Source organism: Canis aureus, chromosome 27, assembly GCF_053574225.1.
Source record: "Canis aureus isolate CA01 chromosome 27, VMU_Caureus_v.1.0, whole genome shotgun sequence".
Taxonomy (NCBI): domain Eukaryota; kingdom Metazoa; phylum Chordata; class Mammalia; order Carnivora; family Canidae; genus Canis; species Canis aureus.
The window spans coordinates 10,031,227-10,053,990 of record NC_135637.1 but is presented as its reverse complement, the minus strand read 5'-3'; the positions used below and the strand labels follow the sequence as shown (position 1 = coordinate 10,053,990).

Here is a 22,764-nt window from a genome sequence, read left to right as displayed (position 1 = left end):
GGTTCAAGAGGGAATTGAATGGCACTTTGGAAGCAGCTTGGAGCCAACAGCTGCCCAGAGAGGCTGGTTCACTTTCAGTTCTCTTCCTAGTCAAACTCCTAATGCTAGGTATACAGGATGCTGGTTGAACTCTGCTAGCTTCACAGGGCTCCTCCCAGAAAGGACTGGGGGCCTGGGCTCTGCAGAGAGCTCCATACTAACTCCCTAGACCCGGGTCTATGGGTGAGTGCCCAACCAAGCAAATCCAGGGGTGGAAGTAGAGCCCTGCTGGTTGGGGCTCTCCCTGCACCAATGGCCTCATGTGACACCATGGTCAAAGGGCTGCACCAAAGCGTTCATATGCCTAGAAGAGCAGAGCCAGGTGAGAGTAGGTTTGTAATCAGACTCCCAACTGGGAGGAAAGCTGCCAGGCTGGGCAAAGGGACCACCAAGGATGAGCAAGATGCTGGGAGGAGGACCCCAGTCAGTAGGAGCATGGTGGTCTCATCTGAGCCATGAGCAACCAGATCCCAGGTCTCCCCATTCCATGTTCCAGCTCAGCCAGGCCCTGATTTGGGAGGTCAGGAACTTCTGGGTGGGGCTGGAAGGGAGGCGCATGGTAATCTCTGGCTTGTCATGGGTATCTGTCATCCTGAAACTCATTTGCAGTCAGCCACAGAGCGGACACTGCTGTCTTGCAGGCAGCCTAGGGAACCAGAAAATAGGCCAGGTGCTCCCTGGCAAGTTGTTTAACTTCTTTGGCTCACATTTTCCTGTCTGTTAAATTGCTATAGGGTGAATTTCTGTGTCCCTTCCAAATTCCTATGTCAAAGCCCCTAACCTCCAATGTGATGGTACCTGGTCAGGCTTCGAGAGATGATTAGGTCATGAGGATGGGGCCCTCCCAATGGGATCAGCACCCTTACAGAAGAGACCCCAGAGAGCTCCCTCACCCCTTCCACCATCAAGAACACAGTGAGAAGGTGGCCATTTGCAAGTCAGGAGGAGATCTCTCATCAGATGCTGCTCTGTCAGTACCCTGACCTTGGACTTCCAGCCTTCAGAATGCTGACAAATAAATGTCTGCTAAGCCTCAGCCTGTGGTCTTTGTTATAGCAGCTCAAGCTGACCAAACACGCCGATAATATTTGAATCAGTGAGAGGTTGGGTATTAAACGCAGAGTGTGAGTACCATCAGTGCAGTGAATACAGTGCTGGCAAGACAAGCCAATGCCACCAACATCCACAGTGCTCCGCTGTGTTCCTGGCATTGCACAGGGAAGCCAGAATGCCAGTGCAGTTCACACATTTACCAGGAGCCTACTGGGAAGGCCGCGATGCCACCCCCACCCCCCTAACCCCACTCAAAGGTGTTAAGAGCCATCTCTGTGACTGGCATGGCCTGCCTGGCCCCATGACCCACCTGTATCATGTACAGCTGGGCGATGCGGTACTCCTCCACGGTCATGGGCAGAGGAATCCGATATTCCTTTATGATCATCTTGGAGTCCCCAAGCCTTCCCGTCGATGGGGAAATGTGTGTTGGGACTTCTAGGCGAGCTTCCTTAAATAACCATGACAGAATTCACCGAAGACCCCTAAGAGAGAGAGAGAGGAAGAGAGTCACTTCCTGAAAGGCTAGTGGGCAAAACAGCACAGAGGGGCCTGGTCTCAGCTCCGCCACGAGCTTATGGCGTGACTCAAACAGGTTCCCTCACCTCCCCAGCCTTCATCTTCCTTATTTGCTATGCAATCTTGTAGAAGATGGGTAAACCCTGATCGGCCACAGGGAAATAAAGAATTGTCAACCCACTAGTGAGGGCTGGGCGGAGGGAGGGTGTCGCATCCCCTGGGAGTGAAGAGCATGGCACTCTCATTTATATGCTGTTCCAGCAAGCTGCCCGGTACTCTGAGAGGTCACTAGGGGTAGACATAGTGACCACAGCTAGCCACAGGAAAGAAGGGAGGACAAACAAAAGCATGAAAAAAACCACATGAGAAACTTAAAAATCAGCAGCCTGGGACTCTTTGGTGTTGGGGCAGTCAGTTCTGCTCATGCCACCAGGCAGAGAGGGCATGGCTGTTTCCTGGCAGAGGATCCCGATTTATCCAAGACAGGTGATCTTAAGTGTGGTTCCAGCTCAATCCAAGGACTATTTATTGACACCTGTTCTATTGACAACACCAGACTTGGTCTTGGAAGTAGAAGAGACAAATAAAGTAAATGGGCAGGCTGCAGAGCATGTGAATTATACCTCAATAAGGCTACTGAAAAAATAAACAATGTACTCATAACAGCTTCTATTTAAGATGACAAAGAATACATCTGATGATGATTTGCACCAAAATCAATAAAATTTAAAAACAAACAATGCTTGAAGAGGCATGCTCTTAGTGATCTGGAAAATGGAATTATCTGTCATAATCCATCCCTTGGATGGTGGAGGCTTTGTTGTAAATATGTGTGGTTATCCCCCAGAGAGGTGGCACACTGCTAACTGGAAGGTGAGTGAAGTCTTCCAAGATAGGCAGTGGCAGAATCAGGATAGCATTTTAGAAGGACCACGCTGGGGACAGCAGTCAGTGAAGATTCACGGTGACACCGGCTAAGTGTAAGAGCAAGGGTCCGACCAGGCAGGCAGCCTCCCTGGGGCACATCTGTCTGAGCATCACCCAGGCACTAAGGCGTTAATGGCTATCTAATGAGGTTGAGGGAAAAGAATACACCAGAATGCTTGGGATAACTGGCACGTAGAGCTGGAAGAAATTCTTTAATAAACCACCTAGGGAGAGAGACTGAGGGGTGGGGGATGTTATATAAATAAGCCAGAGATGTGTTATTAGCCTAAAATGATCCCCGTGTTATTCATGTCTGCACAGCAGGTAGGATATTAGCCCAGAGCCCCCAGCACTAAACTCAAGCTCTCACACATCCGGTTGTTTTAAATACAATCCAAATAAATATCTTTTTATTTTTTTTTAAAGATTTATTTATTTATTTTAGAGAGAGAGAGAGAGAGACAGAGACAGAGAGAGAGAGACAGAGAGAATGTGCATGAGTGGGGAGATGGGCAGAGGGAGAGGAGAGAGAGAATCTCAAGCCGACCCCCTGCTGAACATGGAGCCTCATGCAGGGCTCAATTTCATGCCCCAGAGATTGTGACCTGAGCTAAAATCAAAAGTCTGACACTTAACGGACTGAGCCACCCAGGCGCCCCCTAAATAAACATCTTTTAGCTAGAGTTCATCTACTTTACATAACCCACAAAACTGTGTCCTACATTTGCTAGCCATAGATAAGACAGACCCTGAGGCATGAAAGACCCCAAATGAGGCAGTTCTGTGGCCCAGAGACTCCTCATCATGCTCCTGAGACACATCAATACACACATGAGCCCCCTGTCTGACCCTCCTCCACTTCTGGGTGGTGGTCGCATATCACGGCATTTGGAAGGCCTCTTGCTGGGAAGGACTTTCCCTCCTGAGCAAGCTGTCCAAATGCCGCCAAATACTTATACTGCTCCTCCTGGTCCTGTCTCTTGCATGATCAACCCAAAGCCCTGAACTTATGAGGGGCTGAACTCTCCAGAGGCCATGCTCAAGTGCAAACAGACCATCACTGACCTTCCTTCAAGGTGGGTCTATCCCACAGCTGAGAGGGCATGTGGGTTTGGGCCCAAGCTGACACTGCAGGAGGAGAAAACAGAGGCCGTGGGCTGCCCCCTCTTGGCTCTGAGACACGCCTGCCCCGAGGCCCCCATGTCTTTGCTCAAGCCTGGATGGAAGCTGAGGCAAAGGAGATGGTCCAGAGCCTCCAAAGCATCACCTCCTCCCACGAGAGACTGGAATCAGCCAGGCGGCAAGACATACAAGCTGACATGTGGATGAATTTCCAACTGGCTGAGAGGGTAGGGCAGGCACCAGATTTGGGGAACTTCCTGCTACAAAGGAGAGAAAATTGCATGCTTGGGAAAAACTCAGTAAAATGAGTGTTGGAGACAGAAGGAAGAACAAGGTTCCATGAGGGCCATGCTTCTGGAACTTTTCCACATGGTCCTCATTAAAGCCCCAGGATCACCTTGCCTGGAAGGTACTAGAAGCCTGTCACAGAAGAGGAAGCCGGATGCTAGGTGTCAGGCACTATGCCCTGCATGACACAGTTGCACACACACCTACGTCTGTGGGGCCTCAGGAGTACTCTTTTGCTTACACAGAATAAATGCAGTGATATTGGCCAAGTCCCATCATCGCCTCAATAACAAAGAAGTTGGATGCAATCCCTCAAAGTTCTCAAGAAACTCTAGTAGTCTAAGCAATTTGCCCTTGGCAGCCTTACTGGCTCCACGGAAAATGACCTGCCCACGCTCGCCTGCACAGAAGTCTGGCCAACTGTCCATTCAAAGCTGGGGGCGAAGCCTAGGGCTGGCCAAGGGTGCCAGCCCCACAGTGGCCGGGAGACCAGCAGACCCTGTGATGCTTAGGCTGCAGCTCCATCTGCCTCTGGGTGAGAAGCTGTGTTTCTGCCCTAGAGTCACCACAGAGCTATACCAGGAGGTACTCAGAAGAAAGAACAGAGTACTGCACAGTTAGGGCGCACGATGACCAAGAACAGGAGGGAGGGATCAGAACTCCATGAGCGACCACATGAGACGGCATGTCATGGGTAGTGCTCCACTCTGGATCAGGACTTCAAAACCTAACAGAGCCTTTGTTAGCCATGTGTACCCCAGGACAAATGGCTGTGCCTGCTGAGCCTCGGTCTCTCCACACAGCAAATGGGGATAACACCACCTACTTTTCAGCGTTACTGTTACCAGTGTCACTGAGATGAGAAAAGTGGACCAGCCAGGTGTGGTGGGGTCTTGTCAGTGCAGAGGAGACTAGGGAAAGGCTTCAGGGAAGGTGGAGCTTTCAAGTGATGTGAGCGGGGCTTTCTGGGACCTCAGGACCCCTGGGATCCCTCAGCAGAGCAGGTACGAGGAGGACATGCTCCAGGAGAAGGAACAGCACAAGCTGAGCAAAGGCCCCAAGGCACAAATGTGCCATGCTGTTGAAGGGACTTCCAAGGGGTGTCCCTCCAGTACTGTCATGCCCCATCCCAGGTTTGGGGCTGGTGTGAACACATGAGGCCACCTTGCAGCCACTGGCCATAGGAGAGGATGGTACTCAAGGCTGAGACCCAGTCATTCCCTGGCTGAGCACCCATGAAGTTCAGTGCCAGGGGTGAGGCAGGAGCAAGGTGATAAGAGCCGGTCACTTGCTTCCAGGAATGTGCTCCTTCTGGGGGCGATGAGACACATTCCCCAGACAAGGTGTGACCATAAAGCATAAAGGTCACAACCAGCATTTCCACAGGGAAGCAAATGTTAACCTTTGAAGCAACCCCCATAAAAGGCCAGTGGTCCCCTGTGCCTGCCAGAACTCCCCTCTGGGAAGCCTTCAGTGCTCTGCACACATTCAGGAAGCTCCCAGGGAGAGAAGCAGAACTCAGGTAATAGCCATGGGTGATCTCTGAGCACTGGCCACTTTGGGTGTTGTCTTTCACGGTGATCACTCTAAAGAATTCTCAACAGGTACCAGCATTTTATTTAGTTTGGAAAATCAGGCCTGTTTCTTTACAACTACACCCATGCCAGTGGGTTTAACAATCCATCCTGACTTCCTGTTGAAGAAGGTGGAGTAGGACCATTTCCGTTTTACTGCCTTCCTTCAAAAACAACACCAACTACAGTTACAGAGAAGTCACCACGGCTGATGAAACAAGGAAACTGCTACACCCCCAAGCCACAGACACCACAAAGTCTGAACTGGAAGAAAGTTATATGCTGAGAGCTTCATGTACCTCCTCCTTGGACTCCCAAGTAAATATCACTTCCTGAAAGTCACGGCCATGATCCTCCTGCTGGAATGAGGAACTAGGGCTGTGGATGTCACCCCAGGTAGGGAACAACTTCTCCCTGGCTTTTGATTTCCAAAAGGAAAAAAATATTTTTAAATATTCTATTATTTTATTTGAGAGCAAGAAAGAGGGACAGCATGAGCAGGGGGAAAGAGGTGGGGAGGGGCAGAGGCAGAGGGAGAAGCAGGGTTTCCATCCCAGGACCCTGAGATCATTACATGAACTGAAGGCAGATGCTTAACAGACTGAGCTATTCAGGCACACCTCAGAAGAAAATTTTTAATTAAAGTATTACAAACATACAAAAAAGTGCATCTAACATAAGTATAGATATATTTTCACAAACTGAACACACCCATAGGACCAGCAAGGATCAAGAAGCAGGAAATTAACAACCCCTGAAGCTCCCCATGTGTTCCCTTCTAGTCATATCTCCTCGACTGTAGACAGCCATTTGCCTGTTTTGCACCTTATATAAGATTGAAGCTGATGAATTGCTATTCTCCATCTGTCTTGAGCAATTTCATATGGAAGCATCCTGTATGTGCTCTTGATTCTGGCTTCCTTTGACCGACATCATGTTCACAGCATTCACCCAAAGTGTTGCATGTGGTTGTAGACTGTTCTCATTGCTGTCTAGTATTTCATTGGTGGAGGTACTATAATCGATCCAACCATTCCATTGTTGATGCGCATATGCTGACGTGGATAGCGCTGCTGTGAATAATTGAGTACATACAGAGATGCAATTTTACACTGTGGAGTGGAAATGGGTGGGAATTGATGGGAAATCATACCAACATGCCATTTCTATGACAGAATCTCATTTTCCTGCTAAGGGAGGTATTGGGAGTGAAGTGAAGGTGGGGAGAGCAAAGGGGCAGTGAGGGGTTGATCCTAACATAGATAGCCAGTAATAGAAAGAGCTTTGTTCAGAACCATTATGACCATATGAACCCTGAAGCCTGAGAGAGAGAGAATCCCTAGGCAGAAAATAAATAACAGTTCAGGGAGAGAGACTTTTGGACAGTAAGTAAGCCCATAATGCAGCTGCAGAATGCTCTGGACCACTCCCCACATTTTCACAGGCTGCTATTTAGAAGGTAGCTAAAGAATAATAATCACAAAGGAACTCACATGGGCCCTAAGCATTAAGAGTGGGGTGGGGGGAAAATGAAGGACACACAGCATGAGGAGTCATCCAGAGAAATACAGAAAGACTTCAGAAAAAACAAATCACAGACCTGAGAAATTACAGATATACTCTCATAAGAACTGGTAGAGGCAGATGGGTGGGAGAAAAGAGACACCACAATTTTAAAAAGAGATTATTTGACAACAGAAAGAGATGAAAGCTGAAAGGCCGGGATCCCTGGGTGGCGCAGCGGTTTGGCGCCTGCCTTTGGCCCAGGGCGCGATCCTGGAGACCCGGGATCGAATCCCACATCGGGCTCCCGGTGCATGGAGCCTGCTTCTCCCTCTGCCTGTGTCTCTGCCTCTCTCTCTCTCTCTGTAACTATCATAAATAAATAAAAAAAAATAAAAAAAAATTTAAAAAAGAAAGCTGAAAGGTGAGTTAGCAGAGCTCAGGGGGAAATGAGAAAGAAAAATAAATACATCACTTATTTTTTAAAAGCCATGTTAAGAGTAATGAATAAATGACAAAGCAGAGCGTGAACAACTAGAGATGTAGTGGGTGGGCTGCAAGAAATCACACAAGATTAAATGCAGAAGACTAATAAGACAAAAATGACAGCCATTGGAGGCAAAAGGAACATATACATAATTGGTGAAGAAAATACAATAGTGGAACAGGGGAAAAGTAAACCATATAATGGAAAAATCCCTGAAATAAAAAAAAAAAAGACTCTACAAATTAACTACCATTCTGTGGCCCAGGAAAACTTGATGGTGTGATTAACACCAAGACATCCTTAAAAAGTTATTAATCTCAGGGCGCCTGAGTGGCTTAGTCGGTTAAGTGTCTGGCACTTGGTTTTGGCTCAGGTTGTGATCTCAGGGTCATGAAATAGAGCCTCATATAAGGCTCCATGGTCAATGTGGAGCCTGCTTAAGATTCTCTCTCTGTCTCCCTCTGCCCCTCCATCACACCACCAGCTCTCTCTCTTTCCAAAATAAATTTTTAAATCTTTTTTAAAAAGTTACTGATCTTAAAGGATAAAGAAAGAACCATATAACTAGGGGAGCAGAGAGGTGAACTGAAGAGAATCAGAAGCCCCCACAGCAACCCAATTTTGGAAAACAGTGAAGCAATATCTACAGAGTTGTGACTCAGAATTTTATACCCAGCAAAGCTGTCCCTTGAGTATAAAGTTAATGGAGGGGCGCCTGAGTGGCTCAGTGGTTTAGTGCCACCTTCAGCTCAGGTTGTGATCCTGTCTCTCTCTCTGTGTCTCTCATGAATAAATAAATAAAATATTTTAAAAAAATAAATAAAGTTAATGGACATTCTGTAACATAAATTTAGAGGTTTAGGCATTTATAAGGTCTTAAAAAATTACTTGATGCTGAAATCCAATTAATCAAAAGAAGTTCATCAGTGGAGGAATCCTAGTGAATACTGAATTAACATTCTTGAAATTGGGGCAATTATCTTATTGCATAGAATATAAAAACCTTGATGATGCACACAAATTATAATATAACTAAAATTTTTCACTAAATTGAAACTGGAAAAAGCAGAGGCAGAAGGCATGAAAGCTGGTCCATTGCATAGATTAAAAAATTAATGAGGGATAAATAGTGGGAGCACAGGGATTTTTAGGGCAGTGGAACTATTCTGTATGATACTACAGTGGTGGGTACACATCATTATATGTTTGCCAAAAGAGAATGTACAACACAGAGTGATCCCTAATGCAAACCATGGACTTTGGGTGATAATGATGCACCAATATAGGCTTATCAATTGTGACAAATGTCCCACCCTGGTGGGGGATATTGTTAGGGGGAGTGACTGTGCATGTGTGGGACAGGGGGATATATGAGAACTCTCTGCACTATCCTCTTAGTTTTGCTGTCAACCTAAAACTGCTTTAAAAAATAAAGTTTGTTCATTTAAAGAAATGATTCCCACCTATTAAAAGTTTTTCTTGCAGACAGTAAATTAAAGGTTAACAGAGGCTGGGAAGAGAGGGAATTGGGTAGGCATTATCTACTGGTTGTAGAGTTTCTATTTGGGGAATGAAAAGATTTTGGAAATAGTAGAGGAGGTAGTGGCACGATATTGTAAATGTATTTATGCCACGGAATTGTATACTTAACATGTTTAAAAGGGCAAGTTTTATGTTATATATTTACTACAATTTTTTAAAGATTTTATTTATTCATGTTAGACATAGAGAGAGAGAGAGACAGAGAGGGGCAGAAACACAGGCAGAGGGAGAAGCAGCCTCCATCCTGGGAGCCTGACCTCCATCCTGGGAGCCTGACTTGATCCCAGGACCCCAGATTGAGGGGGGGGGGTCATACATCCTGGGCCAAAGACAGGAGCTAAAGTGCTGAGCCACGCAGGAATCCCCTACTACAATTTTTTAAAGTAATAATGTAGTATACAAAACCCCAAAAGTCTTGTGTTATTTCTGAGTTGTGCACTTGAAATGAGTTAATTGTATCGTATGTGAATTGTATCTCAATAAAGATGTTTTAAAAGTTCTTCTCTTAAAAAAAAGTTTTTCTCTTTTCCGCATTAACTTTAAGGAACTTTTAGGAACTGTTATCACTTAAAGATGAAGAAATGTGCTTCTGAAGTTTAGCAATTTCCTTCCATTTCAAACACATGCAAATGGATTTATCTTCAGTTAAATTTCAGAAAATTAAATTTGATTTTTATTTTATTTTTTAAAGACTTTATTTATTTACTTAACAGAGAGAGCAAGAGAGCACAAGCAGGGGGATCAGCAGAAGGAGAGGGAACAGCAGAGGGAGAGGGAACAGCAGGCTCCTTGCTGAGCAAGGAGTCTGACATGTTACTCAATCCCAGGACTCCAAGATCATGACCTGAGCTGAAGGCAGACGCTTAACCAACTGAGCCACCCAGGTACATTTGATTTTTTATTTTAAAACTGCATGCTGAGTAAGACCTTTTTTTTTTTTTCTTTTTTAAGTTTATCACCACTCTGTATGTGTCTGTATAGAGTCTGAAATAATGCTCACTGGATGCTGGTGAGGGTTATTTCAGATCGATGGAATTTGGGGCAACTTTTATTTGTACTCTTCTTTATAAGGCAGCAGCAAGTGGAGTTTGAGCCCTAGTCTGAGTACCAGCTAGAGAAGGACAGTCAATGCAGTTGTTAAAAATCATGCACTTTGAGTCAGCCAGACTTTCCACCACCTCCCAGCTGTGACCGTGGACAAATTGCTCAAACTCTTTGATCTTTCATTTGATCTTCTACAAAATAGCAAAATAGTAGGTGAGAATAATAGCACCTACCCTGTGGGACTGTCTTGTGGATTAAATGACATAATGCACATAAAATGCTTAGCCCACTTCCACCCAGTACTCAGCTACCAATTAGGTGATGCTACTGTGCTTGGCAGGGTCAGGAATGCTGATGCCGAGCCTAGAGAGCTCTCTGGCTGTGCTGCTTACCCCAGGTGTAGACAGTAAGCCCACTGCCATCAGAGAAAGATAGCCTAGCACTCAGGGCACAGATGTCCAAAGGACAAACGACCCCTTGGCAGGTCCTGGTTGGCTTTAGAGATTGAACGGGAACCTGGTAGGCATGACAGGGTCCCCTTGCTTTCTTCCTGGTTGAGCCCGAAGCAAGAGAGTGCAGGCGGGCCCCAGGCCCCTAATGAGAGAAGGCAGTGTGACGTGTGTCTGCCTGTCCCCTGAGCCCCCTTCAGCCAGCAGCTGAACCCGCAGACAATCTCATTATACCCACTCTGGCTGCCTGAGCGCGTGCGAGACACACATTTCATCTCTGTCCCCGCTGCAGTCGTGATGGGTTAGACAAAATTATATTTTACTGCTTTCCACAGGGCAGCTTTCAGTGCCTGGTGCAGTGAGAGGAAAGAAAGAAAAACACATGTCTCCAGAGGCCTTTCTGTGAGGGAAGCTGGGCGAGGAATCTGGGTGACCGCTGTGCCCCAGACGCACCCATATGCACATGCCCCCAGGCCCTCTGCAGGGAGGATAGGGACGGACTTTCCAACGGGCCTCATACATAGCACTTGGCTTTCCAGAACCCCTGCATTCATGACCTTAGAGAGGACCCCAGCTACCATGTACACCCGTGTGTTAGAAGGAACAGGAGGGTCAGATGATATCAGAGCAAGAGCCAGCTGGCATGGTGATGGGGGATGAACCCCACCCTGGAGGAGGCACATGGCCCAGACTGCTCCAGGCCAGGGCTCTGGCACAGGCAGGCAGTGGGAAGGGATGTCATCCACTACCCCCACCCCCCACCCCCCGAGGCAGCCTGTCCCATCAGAACCCATATGAGGAAGACAAAAGAGGCCTCCAGGTTGACGAGTAACCTGGTTCTGCAAGAGCAGTCAAGGTCAGGACATGTCTCAGGGCCTCCTAGGTTGGGGGCCCAAAGGTCTTCAGGTATTATGGGGAAAGGCGCAGGGTGGCCACGCTGGAGGAACTTGGGTAAAGCCTGGCAGGTTGCTGGGGTTGGGCTCAAAATGGTGGGCAAGACCCCTCTTTGAGCGAAGGGCATGGTGAGACACCCTGACTGGGAGGGGAAGAAGAAAATTGAGTTTACTGAACTTAAATCTGTTTTTCCATGATTAGCTGGGGTTTGACGTCACAGATGGAATTTAGGAGCAAGGCTGTGCGGAGACAGCGGAGGATGGAATCTGTCCAAACACAGTGTTCAGCTTCATTCTGGCCATTAGGTCTGGAACCCACTCTGAGCCAGGCCATCAGAGCCTGCCTAGACGCTTGTGACAGTGTGGAGGGTGGCTGGTAGGTAAGAGGGGGGCTGAGGAGGCCCCTGGTGCAGCTGGAACATCCCTGCTGGGTCTCTTGGGTCTCTCCTCCACATCCTCTAGGAAAGTCTCCTTCCTCTGCTCTGGGCTCTCCAAGTTTCTCCTTCCTAATCAGAGGTCAAAGTAAGAGGACCTCATCGGCCCCTACATAGGCAGCTCTTCCCCCACCATCTACATTGAGGGAAGGCTAGCTCCAGATGAATGGGGGTAGTACACAGAGGAAAGAAGCAGTTCCTTAGGCCCCAGGTATCAGCCCCATCAGGGGTAGGGGAGTATGCACGAAGTTGGCACCCACTGCCGCCCATCAGCTGCCTCTCTGTACCCTGGGAGTAGAAGCAGGGAGGCAGGCACATCCCCCAGGAAAGTCTGAGCTGTAAGGAGCTGGGGGAGGGGGATCCAATCCCTGCCGCTGAAGTGTTTTGTCTTTAGCTGGTAGATGGTAGACTTCCACCAAGATTTCTCTGGAGGAAATGGTAAAGACCCCCCACTCCAGTCTAACAGTCACCTTATAAATGAGACTGAGGGGCACCTGGGTGGTTCAGTCAGTTGAGCATCTGCCTTTGGCTCAGGTAATGATCTTAAAGTCCTGGGGTTGAGTCCCATGTGGGGCTCCCTGCTCAGTGAGAAGGCTGCTGCTCCTTCTCCCTCTGCCCCTTCTCGTGCTTGTGCTCTCTCTCAAATAAATGTATAAAATATTTCAGAAAAATGAGATTGAGACCTGGATTTCAGGGATGTGAAGAGCTGGAGGACCAAGCTTCAACCCCTGCCCTGGCTTGAGCAATGAAGCAAGGACTCCTAGAGCCTCAAAGCCCTGGGCCCCCCTACAGTCACTAACATCCCAGGGAAGGCCATAAATCTCATTGGTTGTGTGCCGAGAGTGCTGAGCTGGGGACAACTGCCAAGCCACTGCAGGGCTTGACCATCAAAAACCATGGGACAGTGGCTTCCTTGAGGCATGCAGCCAGGGGGCTTCATGGGAGAGCTTTTCATTCCTATGATGCAGAGAGCAAGGTAGGCCCAGAGAAGGTAGGTGCTGTGCTCAAGGACAGCCAAGGGCAATCGGCACCCCAAGTTCCTGATTCCCACACCCTTGCCAGGTCTGTAAGTTCCTATCTTGTCTGTCGGGAAAAGGGGAGAGATTTGCATGTGAGGAAGTTAAAACTGAGAGCCAGGTCCTCTAACCAGAACTCCCCTCCTGCTCTCTACTCATTGTCCTTCAGGGACCCTGCCAGTCACTGCTGCTGTGGCCATCACCACTCTGGCCTCCAGGGGGTGCTCCCCGCAGCGAGAACCCACTACAGCTCAAACAAGCCTGCACCATTTAAAGTGAACGCCCCTGCATGCTTAGACGTGCCACAGGAAACACAAACCTAGAGGGACCTTGACCAACAGCCTGGTTGTGGGCTGAGGCTCACACAGCCATTAGCTGGAGAATGCTCAGGGGCCTTCCACCCCGTGGTCACCTCCCCTCAGTGCTACCACTTCAGCAGCAATACACAGATCATTCTATGTCAGCAGAGCACATGTCACTCACCTAAGGTCCTGTGTCTAGGCCTTCCAAGAGCATGCTGGTCTTGGAGAGGCCACACCTCTGGGAGAGAATGCTCCTTAGCTACTGAGGTGGAAGAAGGGGGAGTAACGCCAGAAGTCCGAAGGTGAGGAGCACCTCCAGGCATGTGGGGCTCTGGTTACGTTGGTATCTGGCACAGAGCTTGGCTCATCAGCAGGCATTGGCTGCGCTGTGGGCACTGCCCCAAAGCACCTCCACTCATCAACCCACGATGAAAACAAAAGTTTTAGGGCACCTGAGCTGCTGAGGGCAGAGCTGGGATTTGCACCAAAACTGGTGATGACCATAATGACAGCGTGATAATAACATATACTAAACATCAGTGACAAATGAAGCTAACCAGGCTGAGTGCTTACTTTTTGGGCCAGCTGGGGCTCAGGTTTTTATGGGACACGTCAGGTGGGCTCTTCTTGGGCCACCCAGCAAGCCTGCTGCCTATTGTGTACCTTATCTCTGATCCTTGTCTTTCCTCAAATTCCCACCATCGAACCCAGCAAACCTGCTGCCTCTATTACAGTGGCTCCTACGGACAGCTGACCTATCATCAGTTGGTGCCTCTCTACCAGAGCCCCCACATCAGCACACAAACATGCAAATAACAGCTCACAGGTTTACAAAAAACAAAATCCCACAGCTCTCTTAACCCCACTCTCTTCTCATGGTACCACCTCCTTTCTCTGCTCCCCCTTTCACAGCAAAAATCCTCATAAGACTTAGCTATATTTGTGGTTTCCGTTTCCCAATCTCTTTTCAACCACCACCCCACTGTAACTGCACTGGTCAGGGCCCCAGAGTGGCTAAGCTAATTCTCAGTCCTCATCACATCTAGACTTTTATTAATTCCTGCATTTAATACCCACTGATGGAGCATGTGCAGGTGGTAGGCAGGTAGCACAGCCCTCGAGTAGATTTCTGCCTGGACGAGGTTCTCTTAGCTCAGCCAACTCACCCACCAACAAACCAACCATGTGCAAGATTCCAGTTGGGCTCCAAGCTGATCAGCCACTGGTTACAAATTATGATTTGTTTTTTGGAACAAAAAACACAGCTGGTATTGTGCCACCTGTAAAACCCACTGTGGGGCTGACATCAAATCTAGGGGAGCACAGACCTCATGCTGGAGCTTAGAAGCCGGTGTCCCTACTTCTGCCCCGCGAAGCCTACCACACTCATGGGATCCCACGGCTCCCTCTGCAGCTGCTACAGCCCAACAAGGTACAGGTGCAGCAGAGCATGAAAGCCTTTAGCTCTGAGAAACACCCCACAGCTCTCCATGGCGTCTGAAACCGTGGCAAGTGGCTCCCAAACTTGCCGAGCCCAGTAACCAGATGGAATGCTCTTTAAAAAAAAATTTTTTTTTTAAGATTTTGTTTATTTATTCATGAGAGACACACAGAGAGAGAGAAAGGGGGGGGGGCAGAGACACAGGCAGAGGGAGAAGCAGGCTCCATGCAGGGAGCCTGATGTGGGACTCGGTCCCAGGTCTCTGGAATCAGGTCCTGGGCTGAAGGCGGAGCTAAACCGCTGAGCCACCTGGGCTGCCCATGGAGTACTCTTTAAACATACACATTGGAGGGGTGCCTGAGGGGCTCAGTTGGTGAAGCATCTGCCTTCGGCCCAGGTCATGATCCCAGGATCCTGGGATGGAGCCCCATGTCAGGCTTCCTGCTCAGCGGGAAGCCTGCTTCTCCCTCTACCTGGGCCGTTCCCCCTGCTTATGCTCTCTCTTTCTGTCAAAATAAAATCTTTTTTTTAAAAAAAGATATACATTGTAGAGCATCAGAGGGGCCAAAGCCTACCCTCCCTGCCCACCCTGCACAGCAGTCTCTCGTGCACACCGGGAGGAGAATGCAGGAGGAAATGTCCGGTCTGTCCAATGCTGATGCTCCTGGAAGCCCTACCAGGCAGGGCTCATCACACCCCATATTCCAGCATGTGGCAAGCCAGACTTTCTGCTTGCTCCTTCGGCTTAGAAATCCCTTCAACCATTTTACATTGTCAGGCTACGTGAATAAATGAGTCACTTAACCCTTACGAATGCCTTGCATGAGATGTATTATCACCATTTATTGATTTCATGGAGAAGCAATTCATACACCATACAGTTCACCCTTCTCAAGTGTTCCATTCAGTGGCTTTGACAGGTTGTGCAACTATCCCCACTATTAAGCTCCAGAACATCTCCCCCCCAAAAGGAGACCCAGTTCCCATTAACATGCACTCTCCGTCCCCACCCCTGCCCCCACCAGCTCCCTGGCTCTCATTAATCTGCTATCTCGGGATCCCTGGGTGGCGCAGCAGTTTGGCGCCTGCCTTTGGCCCAGGGCGCGATCCTCGAGACCTGGGATCAAATCCCACATCAGGCTCCTGGAGCATGGAGCCTGCTTCTCCCTCTGCCTATGTCTCTGCCTCTCTCTCTCTCTGTATGACTATCATAAGTAAATAAAATTTAAAAAAAAATTTAAAAATCTGCTATCTCTGTGGACTTGCCTATTCTGGACATTTCTGATGTTCCACATAAATGGGTTCGTGCAACCTGCGGCCTTTTGTGTTTGGCTTTCCTTCACTTCACGTCATGAGGCTCATCCATGCTGTAGCACGGATTAGTGCCCCCTACCTTTTTATAGCAGAATAATATTCTACTTTGTGGCTATTATGTCCTTTTTTATAGCTGAGGAAACTAGTACCTCATCCTCCCGTCACTAAGTAAGTATTGGAGTCAAGATTATCTTTCCGGGCAGTCAAGGTAGAAACAGCTTAAGAACTGAAGAATCATCACCTAAATTGACATTAATTTATATAAATATATGCCCTTGGTATGAAAAATAGCATTTTACAGTTTATAAAAGCTTTTCACTTCATAGTCTCACTTTTTCAGATTAATCCTCCAAGGTGGAAAAGACAAGTGTGCCCTGGTTTTGGAAGGAACCAAAAATTTAAGTGGCGTGTTCAAGGCCAGAGATATTAACTGATGGATTAATGGTGGCTGCATCAGACTCAGGATACAATGGGAGCAAGCAGGATAGTGTCCATACTATCTTTTTATACCATCTTTTTATAAAGATGCCATGATTTATTTTTTTAAAAGATTTTATTTAGGGATCCCTGCGTGGCGCAGCGGTTTGGCGCCTGCCTTTGGCCCAGGGCGCGATCCTGGAGATCTGGGATCGAATCCCACGTCAGGCTCCCGGTGCATGGAGCCTGCTTCTCCCTCTGCCTGTGTCTCTGCCTCTCTCTCTCACTGTGTGCCTATCATGAATAAATAAAAATTAAAAAAATAAATAAATAAATAAAAGATTTTATTTACTTATTGAGAGAGAAAGAAAGAGCGCAAGCAGTGGGAAGGGCAGAAGGAGAAGGAAAAAGAAGCCCAACCAGACTGTCGGCTGACAGCAGAGCCCTGAGAACTCAGAGCTCCATCCCAGGACCCCAAGACGAGGACCTGAGCCGAGATCAAGAGCCGAATGCTTAACCGACTGAGCCGCCCAAGACCCCTCAAAGATGCATGATTTAGAAAATATTTTTTTCTATTTTGGATTAGTTTGTAGTGAATGCAAACCCTGGAGCCAAGGGAAAACCCGTATAAACTCCATCCAGTATTTACTTGGTTTTAGCTTAATATTTCTGACCAATCTTGGAAATGAAGGTGGCTATTTCTTTCAAAATACAGACTCCCTGGTTCCAGCCCAAATCTACTGTGTTGCCAAGGAGGACAATTTGGATGATTTATTGAGGTTAAAATCTCAACTTCATTACTTGGCAGAGAGGGTCATTAAGTTCTAGTCTCAACAAACCCCTCCAATCTTGCCTCTCAGCAAGAAATCTCATACCCGGGCCCCTCTGAACTGCATGCATCCAGCCGTGCTTACTAAGCCAGATGTCAGGGTCTATACAGGTGTTAGGGGTCCAGAGGACCAAGACAGAGCCCCCAGGGAGCCTCCAGGCCACACGAGAAGACAGACATGGCCTGAGTCATCAGAGACCTGTCGGGGAATATTATTCATCCTTAAAAAGGAAGGAGATTCTGACACCCCACCGCACCCCGCCCCAGGCCAGCCTGCCGGCCTCACCCTGCTCTAGCCACCCAGCATACTTCCTTCTCTTGGAATGAGCCAGGCGAGTTCCTGATTCCAGCCGGTTAAACCCCCATACCCCAGCCTTGGCACAGCTGGCTCCTTGTCGAGATCTGGGCCTCAGGCCAGATGCCACACCCCCCTGGGGAGCAGGGGCCTGCCACTTAGTAGGTACTTGAGAAGGTTTGCTCGGTAAATGTTCCCCAAACCCCTCTTCAGGCAGATAATGCCACTAAGCAGCCAAAGTGCTAATTACAAACTGCTCTGTTAGCTGTTCCTCAGAGCAACTAAAGGATTCTCCAAGAATAGCGCGCGATCCTTGCCACGTCCCTGGAATAACAAACCCAGTTTCTTGACAGCGTCTGTGACTCAAACTGTTCACCGAGCCAGACTTGCCTTCCCCCAAGAGTGTGTGCAAGGGTATAAACTGGAGATAGACAGAGGGCTGGATGCTGTTCTCCATGGAGGTCATGGGAGGTATCCAGGGACACCTAAGCCCCCTTCTTACGGAGTAGGAGTTGTTTGGAAGAGACAAGCTTGGCCCCAATGAGATTGGCAACGCCGGGTGGGTCAAGTCACCTGAGAGCAGCTGCCAACCCCCTCAGATGTGCACAGTGCATGGCAGTTTATCATGCTAGGCTGCCATGTTTGCATTAGAAAGTCAGTGCTTGGAAGTAGCCACAGAAAGATAGGAAGAGGAAAGCCCAGAGAGGGACTGAGTCATTCCAAGGGGCCACATGGTGAGTCTAGGGCAAGAAGGAACTAGAATCCATATTTCCTGGCCTGTGATCCAGGGCCTAATCTATGGTGCCCTTGGGTAAGCAAGGGCCCAGGCGCCTCAGGCTACTGACAACGGGCCCGAATACTCAGCTCAGTAGGGAGCAAGCAGGCCAGGTTGGATCCTGGGCCAAAAGGCCTGGCCGGTGTCCCCAGGGGTAGCTGTGCACGTGTGCACATGCAAATTCATGTGTCTGTACAATTCTGCCCAGGCTTTGCTCCATCTCACTGAGTAAGTATGTGGCCAGGCCTCCCAGGGCTGCCGGGGAACACTATATGCCTGGAAAATTTCCCAGCTCTTCTTTGCAGAGCTATTAGCTTCTCTTCATTGCTCCATAAAATCCTTCTGGCGATGATGGATGCCATCCCATCATGGGAGGGAGGGAGGAAAGAAAACACAAAGGACAAAAAAAAAAAAAAAAACCCTCTGGTGAAACTTGGAAAACCCCTTGGGCATATAACTCAGGAAAAGAAGGCATCAGAGGTAGTTGGGTTGCCCAGTTCAGCTGCACAGGCTGTGTACTGCCCAACTCTCACAAGTGACATTCTCATGGACTACAAGATTGGTGGTCCCGAGTTGGGCAGTGCAGAGAAAGGACCCTGCTTGATTTGGGACAATGTTTTCAAGATTCTCAAGGTCCACTCCTCACTGATACCTTGTCCTAGCACAAGGATCCTTCATTTCTCACTCAGGGTAATGAGTGGGTAGGAAGAACTGACCCAGATTGGAAAGGAGTCAGGGTGATGGGCTGGCCATCTCCTGAGTCATTCTGGGAGCAGGGCTGGAATCTTGCACTAAGCCCTGGACCTTAGAGACAAATTAGCCATCTTTCATGAGCTGAATCTCACTTACTTCTCCAGCATTCTCCTTCCTCTCTCCAAAGCACTCCTCATTCCTACTTCTGTCTTTCATCAGTTCTGAAAAATTCTCAGCAATTAGTTCTCCCAAACATGGCCTCTCCCTTATTTTTCTCTTCCCTCTGTGGAACTCTAATTAGATGAAAGTCCGGTGTTCCCCTTGTCCATGTGTCTTATCTTCTCCAAAGTTTCCTATTCTGGGTGGTTTCTCCACGTCTGGCTTCCAGTTACTAACCCTTTCTTCATGACTACTCTCCTATTAAAGTTCTATTTGGTTCTCTTTCAAATCTGCTTCATCATTTTTTATGGCTTTTTATTCCCCGCATGGTTTTTCAACTATGTCTTCTATTTATTTAAATGCATCGAACATTTATTTTCCTTGTTCCTGCCTCAGTATGGCCATATCTGAGGTCCTAAGGGTCTGTTTCTGCTGTAAATTGATTTTGTCTGGCTCTGGCTCATGTTGCCTTCTCTCTTCTTAGGCGTGGCTTATTTTTCTTTTTTGACTCTGAACTGCTCATTCTCCGTGGAAGTTGTGTGTAGAAATCCTTTGAGACTCAGGACAGGGGTCTGTTCTTTCTGAGAGGACTTAACTGCCCATCTGAGAACACCCTCACTGCCAGCTAGCAGTCAGTCCGAACCACCTGGTGGTTTGGGCTCACCCTTGCTACCCTTAGACTCTGTTCCACCTCCAGGCTGGATAGCAAGTGTATTTGTTTCCTGGTGCTGCTGTCACGAAGCACCACAGACTGGGTGGCTTTAAATAATACATTGACTTGCTCGTGGTTCTGGGGGCCAGAAGTCTGAAATTAAGGAGTCAGTGAGGTTGGTTCCTTATTCCATGCCTTTCTCTTTGTTTCTGGAAGTTGCCAGCCATCCTTGGCATTTTTTGGCTTGTGGCTGCACCCACAGTCACAGGGCATTCTCCGTGTTTGTCTCTGGGTCTCTGTGTCTTTACATGGCCTTCTTATTAGGATGCTAGTCAGTGGACTTAGGGCCTACCCTGCTCCAGTAGGACCTTAACCAGATTACATCTGCAAAGACCTTATTTCCTTTTTTCTTTTTTTTTTTTAAGGTTTCATTTATTTATTTATGAGAGACACAGAGAGAGAGGCAGAGACACAAGCAGAGGGAGATGCAGGCTCCCCACAGGGAGCCTGATGTGGGACTCGATCCTGGGCCCCAGGACCACAATCTGAGCAGAAGCCAGGTGCTCAACCACTGAGCCACCCAGGTGCCCCCAAGACCTTATTTCCAAATAAGGTCACAGATATATGGGTGGGGGGTGAAGACTCAATTCAAACCACCCTCTTTCCATCAGGGTTTATGTACGTAACCTCTCTGAACAGCTTAGACCTTATAAACGCTACATTTTCTTCACGGCCTGGCCTGGCTTTAGAATTTTTGCTCTACTCACTACAGCACATTGTCTTCCTTCTGTCACCCCAATAAAGGGACCAGGCTCCCTGCAGCCTCACCTGTACCTCCAGGGACAGTACACAGCAAAGAACAGTGTGACAGAGTTCTCTCAGGACTTCCTCAGCAGCAAGCCAAAGGCATGTATTCGTCAATTCTATGAGAACAGTCCTAAATTTGAATGACTTAAATACTTAGAAAAAAAAAAGTGAACAGTCAATACCAGTAAATTACATGAAAAGGTTTTTTTAAATAATAAATCTTCCTTCCATTCTTGTGATAAATCCTACTAGATCATGCTTGTATTCCTCTTTTCATATCTGGCTGAATTAAATTTGCCACTATTTTTTTTCCAGAAAGATCTTAGGTTTCTATTCAGAAGTGAGACTGGCCGGTGGCTTGGCTGAGTTATCCTCTGATTTTGATACCAGGGCTCCTTGAAAGAGGACTCATAACACCTTTTTGTGTGCTCTGATACAACTTCCATAACGTGAGGACTGTTTATTCCTTGAAGGTTTAGGAAATTTTACCCCTATATTAGGGGCAAATTTATTTTCTTGAGAAGCCAATTTTGGAAGTTTTTATTTTCTTAGAAAGTCCTATATTTTGCTTGGATTTTCAAATTAATTGGCATAAAGGGGCATAGAATAGTCTTTTAAAAATCTCCTCTGTAGTTATATTCTCTTTTTTTGTTTGTCCCTTCTGCTTTTTTTTTTTTTAAATCAGACTTGCCAAAGCTGGGTCTCTTCTATAAGTCTTTTTGAAGAACACGTTTTTAAAATTATTGATGAATTATATGCCATTCTCTGACTTCATTTGTAACAATATCCTTTTACCTTCTCTGAGTTTATTTTTCTACCTTCTTGAATTGAAAGTGAACTTCATTAATTTTTATAATTTTGTCTTCTCTGCCTCTTAATAATTGAATTTAGGGCTACAGATTGTCCTTTGAGTAGTGATTTGGCTTCATTCTGTAGGTTTTTATATTCAAGGCTCCTACAGCTCATTTAAAACACTGCAGTTTAAATTTTTCACTCTGACTCCCTCGTCTAACCTAAAAGTTATTCAGTTTTTTGTATACCTATTCCTCTTGAAGATTTTTCTTGTCAATTCACATACAGTTGTAAGAAATAATACAGGGAGATCGCTTGCACACTACCCAGTCTCCTCCAGTGGTAACATTTTACAAAACTATAATATCACAAGTAGGATACCCACACTGACAAAATCTACAGATTTTAATCACATTTCCCTAGTTTTCTTTGTACTTATTTGTGTGTGTATTAAATTCTATACAATGTTATCATCTGTGTGCATCTGTGTAGATACCTTGGTGACTAAATCTCAACATCACTGAGCTCAAGACTTTGTCCCCTCATGATACCATCAGTTTCTATTTACTGTATTTGAGGCTACATTGTTAAGTACAGAAAGTCCACAGCTTTTTTTTTTTCAATTTTTTTTATTTATTCATGATAGACATAGAGAGAGAGAGAGAGGCAGAGACACAGGCAGAGGGAGAAGCAGGCTCCATGCCAGGAGCCCGATGCGGAACTCGATCCTGGGACTCCAGGATCGCGCCCTGGGCCAAAGGCAGGCACTAAACCACTGAGCCACCCAGGGATCCCCCAAGTCCACAGCTTTTAACTTTAACTTCCTGGTGGAATATTCCTTTTACCAGTTTAAGCAATTTCTCTATCCCCAATATATTTTCATTTTACTTCCCTTTCATCTGATATATTAACATTGCTCATTTGCTTTCTTTGCTCTATTTGTTAGAGATTTCTTTCCTCATCCTTATATTTTTAAATTCCATAAGTTTCATTTTTCTTTTTCAATCTCATTCAAAAAAAAAACTCATTTAGCTTTTTTTGAGAGACTGTCTCCGTTCTCAATCATTGTGCTTACTGATGTTTAGACTCATTCTTTCCATTTTCTGTTTACTATATTTATTTCCTTTCTTCTTCTTTGCTCTCTATTGGATTCATTTTGTTTTGTTAGATATATCTCTTTTTTTTTCTATACCAAATTGGACACTTTGTGTAATTTCATTTTTCTAGACCAGGATCAGCAACTTTTTCCATTTAGGGCCATATAGTAATTATTTTAGGCTTTGTGGGTCATGTAGTCTCTGTTGTAACTACTTAGCTCTGCCACTATAGCAGGAAAGGGGCCACACAAAATATACTAACAGATGGGTGTGGTTGTGTTCCAATAAAACTTTATTTACA

At 46.9% G+C, this 22,764-nt stretch overlaps 1 protein-coding gene and 1 long non-coding RNA gene across 14 annotated transcripts in view; one reads left to right on the top strand and one right to left on the bottom strand.

The window, feature by feature from the left end:
- Nucleotides 1–22,764, bottom strand: part of PITPNM2 (phosphatidylinositol transfer protein membrane associated 2) — a 140,220-nt gene that overhangs the window by 32,710 nt on the left and 84,746 nt on the right. For all 13 annotated transcript variants that reach the window (XR_013366460.1, XR_013366461.1, XM_077875379.1 and 10 more), the window contains one exon: nucleotides 1,403–1,577. Coding sequence is in view for 10 of the 13 variants with exons in the window: in XM_077875379.1 (XP_077731505.1) it covers nucleotides 1,403–1,480 (78 nt within the window). In the remaining 3 variants the exon portion in view is untranslated. The remainder of the gene's footprint in view (nucleotides 1–1,402; nucleotides 1,578–22,764) is intronic.
- LOC144299778 (uncharacterized) lies at nucleotides 5,725–16,501 on the top strand. The gene is made up of 3 exons (XR_013366467.1): nucleotides 5,725–5,918; nucleotides 9,768–9,938; nucleotides 16,288–16,501. It is a non-coding gene; the product is annotated as an uncharacterized LOC144299778 (long non-coding RNA).